General features: G+C 54.7%; 1 protein-coding gene across 2 annotated transcripts in view; it reads right to left on the bottom strand.

Annotated features, from left to right (window-relative positions):
• The window catches only part of LOC101564682 (poliovirus receptor), a 14968-nt gene that overhangs the window by 3239 nt on the left and 3168 nt on the right, over window positions 1-8561 (bottom strand). Inside the window, exons 2-5 of one of the 2 annotated variants that reach the window (XM_023704521.1) lie at window positions 7543-7929; window positions 6052-6375; window positions 4144-4261; window positions 2147-2295 (exon numbers count right to left, since the gene is read on the bottom strand). In XM_023704521.1, the coding sequence (XP_023560289.1) occupies window positions 2147-2295; window positions 4144-4261; window positions 6052-6375; window positions 7543-7929 (978 nt within the window). The remainder of the gene's footprint in view (window positions 1-2146; window positions 2296-4143; window positions 4262-6051; window positions 6376-7542; window positions 7930-8561) is intronic. The other variant, XM_023704522.1, reaches the window with a different exon arrangement.

Below are 8561 nucleotides of genomic sequence, written 5' to 3' on the forward strand. Positions count from 1 at the left end.
CTTTCCTTTCCTTTCCTTTCCTTTCCTTTTCTTTCTTTCTTTCTTTCTTTCTTTCTTTCTTTCTTTCTTTCTTTCTTTCTTTCTTTCTTCTTTCTTTCTGGGCTGGCCAAATAGCTCAGCAGATTAAAGTCTGCAAGCAGGTGCAGGGGCTGCAGGTTCAATCCCTGGGCTTGCCGGGCTGGCCCCACCCCTGGGGCTGCTTGAGACTGGGCGTGGTGGCCCTTCCCTGTAGTCACAGCTCTTGGGAGGAAGTAAACAGGCAGATCACTACGAATGGGATCTAGTAGTGGGACCCTGAACACCCTGTAGACCCTGCCCTAAAATTAAAAAGAAAAAACAACAAACACTAAGATTTTCTTGTCTTTCCTTTCCTCCTCCTCTTCTTTTTTTTTTTTTTTTGAGCCTAGGTCTTGCTATATAGTCTGGGCTGCTTTGAACTCACTAAGTCGAGCCTTAAAATCACAGCGGTTCTCCTGCCTCAGCCTCCCTCGCCTGGCGTTTCTTACCAAAATGTTTCTTCCTCTCTTCCAGGGACACCGTGAAGGGAGCAGCCGGATCACACCACGGCCATCGTCATCGTGACCCTGGCCCTGCTGGTTTTAATCGGAGTGAGTGTCCTAGTTTGCTAACACTGCGTCAGTGCCAGGATTACGGGTGTGCACCATCACTCCCAGCCGCCATCTCTCCTGGTCTTTTTTTCTTCCTTCCTCTGTCTTTCCTTTCTTTTTTCCCTCTCTTTCTCTTGTTTTTTCCTCTTTCATTCTTCTTCTGTCTTGGATCTTGCCTTCCTCCTTCCCTCCCTCCCTGTTTTCTGTCTCTCTCCCTTGCCCTGGGCGGCTGAACCTAGGCTCTGTGCACTGAGCTACGACCTCCCTGCCTCTTCTCATTTTCTCTTTCGACACACAGTCCCACTCAGCTACCCAGGCTGGGCTACAACTGTAGTTCTAACTCAGCTTCCCAGAGTGCAGGGATGAGAGGTGTGAGCCAGCAAATCTGGATTGGATTTTTGAAGTGGAGAGAGCCTAGCGGACCAAGTGCCTGCCTAGCCAAGCGCAGGGACCAGGTTTTGAATTTCCATGCCACATGCTGTGCAGGTGCCGCCCCACCCCCATCAACACTGGGTGTGGTGGCGCACATCTGTAATCCCAGTGCTGGGCAGGCTGAAAACAGGAGGACCACTCTGAGGTCTGAGCTGTGTAGTGAGACCCTGTACCAAGTACATTACAAAAAGAAAAGATATTCCTGAGGCCTCCTCATGCTGACAGCGACACTTCCTCATGGGCCCTGGTGCCCAGGAACCTGCAACAAGAGCGAACCTCAACACTTTCCCGACCGAGTCTTCTGTTGGGATCTGCAGATGCCTATTTCCTGGCTGTCTGGACCTCCCCTAAAAGTCACAGTGCTCCTGTGTGCCAGGCCAGGCAGACTAGTTACCTTTCTTCCTTAGCCAAATTGTGAGTGAACAAAATTTCCCATTTATGGGTTTTTCTCATATTTTTAAGAGTGGGCAAGTGAAGGGACCTAGACAGTTGGGACCCAGATTCAGGCCTCTGACTGGGACATTAGTGACAGTGAGGCTGTGGGCAGAGCTATTGTAAGTGGTGTTTCCAGTCCTGGGATTGCTAAACAGGTGGGATGTTAACTCCCACAGTGCTGAGGGTACAGGATTCTGAGAACAGAGCTCCCCTACTAACCAGCATAAAGAAACCAGAGATAAGCAACGTAAAGAAAGTTTCTAGGTTGCCTGCTTGGTGCAGCTGGATCTAACCACTGCTGAAGGTGTATTTTTAGTAATGCTCTTTTTTTTTTTTTGTGGGGGGCTTGGATTCCTGTGAGCCAGGCGGCTGTCAACTGCAATCAGTACATCTCTGCCTACGACCCTAGGAAAGGCCTTTTCGGAGCCCCTAGGGAAGAGGGGTCCACCACTGCCCCGGCCTGCGCTGGCAAGGGAGTGTACCCTGTGCTGAAAGGCACCAGTAGCACAGCAGGAGGTTAGCAGGAAGCCAAGTGTCTCCTGAGAGCGCTTGGCCTAGGCATGGAGTTGTGAAGGGATTCCCAAGCTGGCACCCCTCCCAGACCTCCACCTGTGGGTAGCCCAGCGGCCACCTCCCTTCGGTGACCCTGACGACTCCCCTCCACTCCTCACCTTTGAGCTGGATGGTCAGCTCCGCCTGGCCAGTCCCTACAGCATTAGTAGCCAGGCAAATGAAAGTAGCATTCATGGACTCCTCAATGGCTGGGATGAAGAGCTGCCTGCCCTGGGCCTTGGCAGAGAGTGGCAGAGTCCCTCTGGTCCTAGAGGAGACAGCAGGTGAGGAAGTGGCCCCCACTGAACCCTAGGGTGACAGCGACTGAGCACCATCAATGTAGCCTCCCGCAGTAGATGCCACAGAACAATTGGGGTGTCTTCCCTCACCACCCCCCTCCTCTCCCAGCCATGTCTCAGGCATCAGCAGATCCTGCCCACCCCACCTACTACACCCTGGGAGAATCAACTGCTCAAAGAGAAGCAGCCACCAGCCTTGTGGCCTTCCCAGCCCTGTGTGTTCCCCAGATGGCCAACAGGGGGCGCCCGCAACCCAAGTCAGCAGATCCCTTTGTTCAGCAGGAAGTCAGTATCTCTATCTGTCCCAGGGCGTCCGCCCTCATCTGTACCCACAGAGCCCCAGATTTGAGCCTCAAGCCCGCCAGATGTGCTTCCAGGCCATCTACAAATTCTCTTGTGCCAGATCCCCTCCCCTCCTTCAGGCCTCTGCTGAGAAGTCACCCGGTGTCTGCTAGTTCCCCATCCCCTCCTCAGGCTCAACTTCTCAAGTTTGTGTTTATCTCCCTTTGGTGGTGCGAGGGTGGAAGCCGGCCGGCACAGGGGAGCTAAGGCCCTGGCCCTCCTGCTCTGGCATTCAGCACTGTGGATTGAAGGGTCCAGGTAACCCCCAAAGCCTCATGGGGCTTTCTCAGAGGTGGCTGGATCTGGGGTGTGCGAGGCTGGGACTGATTCACGGTGCTGTGCTAGGCTCAAGGGCACTCGGGTTAGGGGTGTGAGTGCTGCCCGCCCTAGTTAGAAAAAGGGGACAAAAGACGCTGTCCACACCGCGGGGAAGGGGGTGGCTCTGTGGAGTTCACCAGAGTGCTGTGCTTAGCGCTCTGGCACAGTAGTCAAAGAGCAGAGCCTGAGTTGGGGCTATAAGGGACCCCAATCCAGATGCCACCCAGGGGGCAGGACTCAAAGCAGCACCGCCCTGGAGAGCTTGTGACTGCCTTTCCTCCCTGGGAAATGCTTCCTATGTCGCCTGTTGGGGCTGGCCAGTTAGCCAACGGCAGGTACATGGGAGGGACTCCCTGCATCGGTAGAGGGCGCAGTGGACGCCTGGGTTGCATAAGGGTTGGGAGGGTTGATGCGTGGGTGGAGGATCAGCATGGTGTCAGGAAGGGCTGCGGAACATCCATGGGGGAGCCCAGGGCTGGATTTCTGAGTATTCCCTGGGAAATTCTCATGACTTTTCTGTACATGTAAGAATTTCCCCAAGAGAGTGTTGGAAGAAAATGGAGTTATGGATTTATGTGCTTTGATGTGAAAAGGTGTTCACAAGACAGAGGGAAGGTTTCCAAAACTCATACATAGCACAATTCTAGTTTTGGTTTGGAAACAAAAAGTAACAAATAGGACATATAACAAAAGGTAATAGATACTTTTGGAGGTAAATGTGGCTGGCCACCTTTATTGGCTATGGGGGAACTATTTCCCTCTTTTTGCTTAACTGTATTGTCTGAAGGTTCTGCAATGGTCAGAAGTTATTTTTGTGATTTGAAAAAAGGTCCAAGAAACACTGTACAAAATAATGAGTCACAGCTGGGTGTGGTGGTGCACACCTGTAATCCCAACACTTGGGAGGCTGAGGCAGGAGGATTGCTACAGGTTTGGGGCCAGCACAGGCTACGTAGTGAATTTAAGGACAATCTTCTGGCTGTCAGCATCATGTGGCAGGGCTGGTATTCAGCTCCGCATGGTGGGGCCGAGACTGGGCATCAACAGCTGGGACTAAATTCCTCCTGGCACGAGGATGGCAGCCTGGCCTGCGCTTGCCCACTTTCTTTGCTTTCCTCTCTTCTGCTCCCCCCTCAGACCTGGGTCATTCAACTCACGTGTTCCAGACCACGTTCACATCCTCTGGGTTGCTATCCACCTCACAGGTGAGAGTGACAGCTTTGCGGCCAAGGTACCAGTTGTCATCATAGCCAGAAATGGATACCTGAGGCAGGTCTGGGGAAAACAGACACACAAGCTCAGGATGGGGAGCCTTCGGAGCAGCTGAAGAGTTGAGGGCTTCCGGCCTGAGTGGGATGGGAGCAGCTGAGCTGGAGGGGAATGGGAGGACCCCAGGGCCACAGGTTCCTTTAGAGAGCAGAGGCCTGGGCATCCTCAGACATGGCGCAGCAAAGGGGCTTCTCAGGACCTGTCTTTCTCAGCCCATTTTCCTGGGTAGCCTCATCCTGGCCTGCCTTAATGTTCAAGGCTCTGAAAAGTCCTGCAGGATGGAGTCCCCTCCACTTCTCTGCCTACGTGTAATGGCAGCGGGCACTTTCCTAAGTCTTCAGGGGCCAGGCCAAGGGGACAGGGCCATCTGCGTAGTGAGGAGGAGGCAGGTGCAAGTCACCACCGATGTCCTCCTCCGTCACACCCAGTGACTGTTGAGGGAACCTGTGGGCCAAGTGCCTGTGTGGGGACAGCCAGTGTAGACAGGGATGGGAGAGACAGTGTGCACAGCGCTGGAAGAGGCTGAGTGGGTGCTGCTGAGGGCCCCAGACAGAGCACTGGGGAAGCACAGAGGCAGCGGTTGTGGCACTGTTTCCTGGGGGAGGCAGGATGGCCATGCTGGGGCAGCAGCAGCAGAGAGCGCCCCGGGGAGCTGGGGAAGTGCAGATAGGCCGTGAGCACGCATATGTGTGTCCATCACTAGAATTGCCAGTGTAGACAGGGTGGGCACTGATATCCGTGCTGTCTAACACCACCCCTGAACAACTGAGACACGGCTGGTCTGAAATCCGCACCAGATTGCAAAGGCTTGCAATGGTAAGAATGTGAAAGATCTGAAGAATGATTTTTAAAAACAATTACTTGTTAAAATGGTAATACTTTGGATATACTGATTTACATGAAATCCACAAAACATAAATCTTTTCTCTGTTTCTCTGTGTCTGTCTCTCTCTTGGCAGTGCTGGGAATGGAACCCAGGGCCTCTGTAGCTACACAAATGCCCTACCATTCAGCTGTACTCCACCCCTTTTATTTTTCAGACAGGATCTAAATTGCCCAGACTGGCCTGAAACCTGCGATCCTCATGCCTCAGCCTCCTGGGTAGCTGGCATCATAGGCCACGTGAGACACATGGGTCAGCTCCATATCTTTCTTTAAATGGGTGGTTTGAGGGGACCTGAAAACCGCTTCTGAGGCTACCTCCTCTCCTGGTGGTCTGTGCAGGTTAGAGTCCCGGGGCTGTGACTGCGCTAACTCTGTGGGTATCCATGCAGGCTCTGCCCTACGGATCAGACAGCCAGTGGACCAGGTAGTGCAGCCCGCACTGGGCAGAGGAGACTGTAGACACTGCCCTCTGAGACAATAAGAGAAATGGGGGGCAGCTTCCATAAAGCAGCGGGTGTAGACACTATGGGGGTCCAGTGTAGCCAACCCTGGGGGGCATTTCAGAGAGGAAGAACCAGTGTAGAAAGCATAGGATCCTGGGGCCCATGTGTGGGACACAGTTGGTGGCTTGATTTTTATTTGCGAATGTGGGTCATGCTACCGCTGGTGAGGTGAGCCACTGTAGGCAAAGGGACAGGGAGCGGGCTCAGACTGTGCAGAGGCCAGTGCACAGCGGTGTACAGGGATGCAGGTGCGGGCGCGTGGGCAGTGCGTGCTGGGGACGCCCGAGGGAGGGCAGCACTGGCTGTGGCAAAGGAGCTGCTGCAGACAGGAGGGGCGGTGCTGTCTGTGGGCTGGGGGGGCAGTGTAGACCGTGGGGTGGGGATCCAGGGCCGGTTCCCTCTACTCACAGGACACAGAGAGTCTGACAGACAGCAGGTCCGGCTTCTCCAGAGTCTCGTGCTCCACTCTGCAAGTGACATTCTTGCCATTCACGTGGCCTGAGGGCACCATCATCAGGACGCTGGTGACAGTGACCGTGTCTGGCAGGGGTCCTGGCTCTTGCTTTTTGTGCTCTCTGATGGTCTCATTTGAGTCACCTAAGTCACCCAGGAGCCAGGAGACCTGGGGAGGGGGCCAGCCCCCCTCGGAGATGCATTGGGCCACAGGCACCAGATTCCCGGGTGTAAGGTCCAAAGTCGCCTCCTGTAATTCCACCCTGTTCTGAGGCAAGGCTGGGAGAGGGTGACAGGAATAGGTCACCTCCTGCCGGTGGCCATGGCAGGCACAGAACCCTTAAGGGGGAGGGGGTTATCCAAGGACACAGGATGGCCAGGTTCAAATCCCAGCCCTGTCTCTGAGGAGATAGGTAGTCTAGGGCAAGTCTGTGCCTCAGTGTCACTAACTCCACCTCGGATAATGAAGGGGTTATGGTCAAACAGAAGATGCAGGGGAACTTGTCAGAAGGCCCTTGGAGCGTAAGAAGCACTCAGCAAACATGGCTTGGGGGCCGTGCCAGGGACCCAGGAATATACAATGCCCTGGGTTCTGGGCCCTGGGCAAGGAGGGGCGCTGTTCCTGACAGAGATGACTTGGAGGTGGGACGGGCTGTGTGACACAACCACTATGGTGGACAGGACAACCAGATCTAGGGTGCTCCAGACAGGGGACCGGCCCAGTGTCCCACAGCAGCAAGCCAGAGAGACAGGCTTTTGAGCACACAGAGTCTGTCTGACTCCAAAGCTCCTGTCTGCCTCTTACCCGGGACTGTGGTGTCCCACTGTCTGGGGCTTTCCTTGAGCCTGAATGATTTCACCTCCTCAGTGATTTCATCCTGACCCACACACGGAAGACTCCTCCTCACAGAGCCCTGGGTCTGGCACTCTCTTCCTCGGCACTTGACATTTCATGAATGACTCATGGCAAGGCCTGGGACACAGAAGGGGACTGTTCTGTGTTGCCAAGGGGGACCCAGACACACAGACTTCCTGCTCCAGCTCCAAGAGGTAGACCTGTCAGATTCTCTGGTGCTCAGCCCATTCAGAGGAAACCACCAGCCGTGGTGGGCATGCCTATGAGCCCAGCGCTCTGGGAGGCTGAGGCTGGAGGATTCTCAATTTGACCTCAGCTGGGCAATTTAGCAAGACCCTACCTCAAAATAAAAAAGGGCTGGAGATGTGTGAAGGTGCTAGGTTCAATCCCAGTACTCCATAAAGAAAGGGGAGGGGCGGTAGTGGTGGAGGAGGGGTGCAAACTCAGGGCCTCCTGCCTAACTCCTTCTAGCTCCCTCACATCGCTCTGCCCTGCAGTGCTGGGCGCTCAGTCCCTCAAGATCCGCCCTCCCCAGGGTCTCTGCTCTTAGAGGGCTGCCGCCCCTCCTCCCCAGCCCCGCCCAGGCTTACCACGCACGAGCAGCTCGGTTTTTCCGCTGGCGCTGCCCTGTGGGAAGGTGGAGATGTGGCACATATAGGTGCCTTCGTCTTCCCTGCGCACCGCCCACAGTACCAGGCTGGCGTCTCTCAGGTCCCCGCCGACCCTGGCTGACTCGAACTCCATCCGCTGGGGCTTGTGGGGGTCCTCAGACTCCTTGACTTGAGAGCCCCTGCTGGGGTGGAAGATGGCCACAAGCTGGGGAGCCTCCCCACCAGACTTCTGAAGCTCCCAGGTCAGTTGCGTGATCGTGGTCTTCGTGTCTGGCTTCAGCCCCTGCAGCTGACAGGGCAGCTTAACTTTCTTACCCAAGACGCCCAACACCTGGGAAGGGATCTGTAAGCTCAGAGTTTCCAGGCCTGCGGGGAATCCAGGGACACCAATTATACACAGGGAAAGTGAGGCACAGTGTAGCTTGACAGAGGTCACCAGGGTAAGCAGGCCTGGTGGGATTTGTTTTTATTTATTTATTTATTTGAATAGCTCCCTCTCAGGCCAGGGAGATAGCTCAGCAGCGTAAGTTCCTGCCTGGCAAGCGTGAGGTCCTGAGTTCGATATCCGGTATAAAAACAAACAAACATGACACAGGGTCTTGCTATACAGCTCAGGCTGGCCTTGGGCTCACCTTGTAGGCCAGGCTGGTCTAGAACTCACAATAATCCTCCTACTTCAGCCTCCTGAGTGCTGGGATTACAGGTATGCCTCCCCACCCCCAGCTTGCAAGGTGGGATTTGAACCTGGGCTGTTTGTAGTCAATCTCTGTCCCATGTGGAAGTCTTTCTGTTTTCAGCCCAGCCCATAGTAGGTCCTCAAACTGTGGCACCTTTTACTGACAACAGTAAACAGCATGTCCTGCATTCTTAACACTGATTGGAGGGCGGGGAGGAGTCAGATTCCCAGCGCTCCAGCTCTCCCCCCATTCACGCGGGTGTATTTTGTCTTCTGGGCCTCAGGGGTACCTGGAACATGGGTGCGGCGGTTTGGTTCTTTT

This window comes from Octodon degus, unplaced genomic scaffold, assembly GCF_000260255.1.
Source record: "Octodon degus isolate 3935 unplaced genomic scaffold, OctDeg1.0 scaffold00197, whole genome shotgun sequence".
NCBI classification, from domain to species: Eukaryota; Metazoa; Chordata; class Mammalia; order Rodentia; family Octodontidae; genus Octodon; species Octodon degus.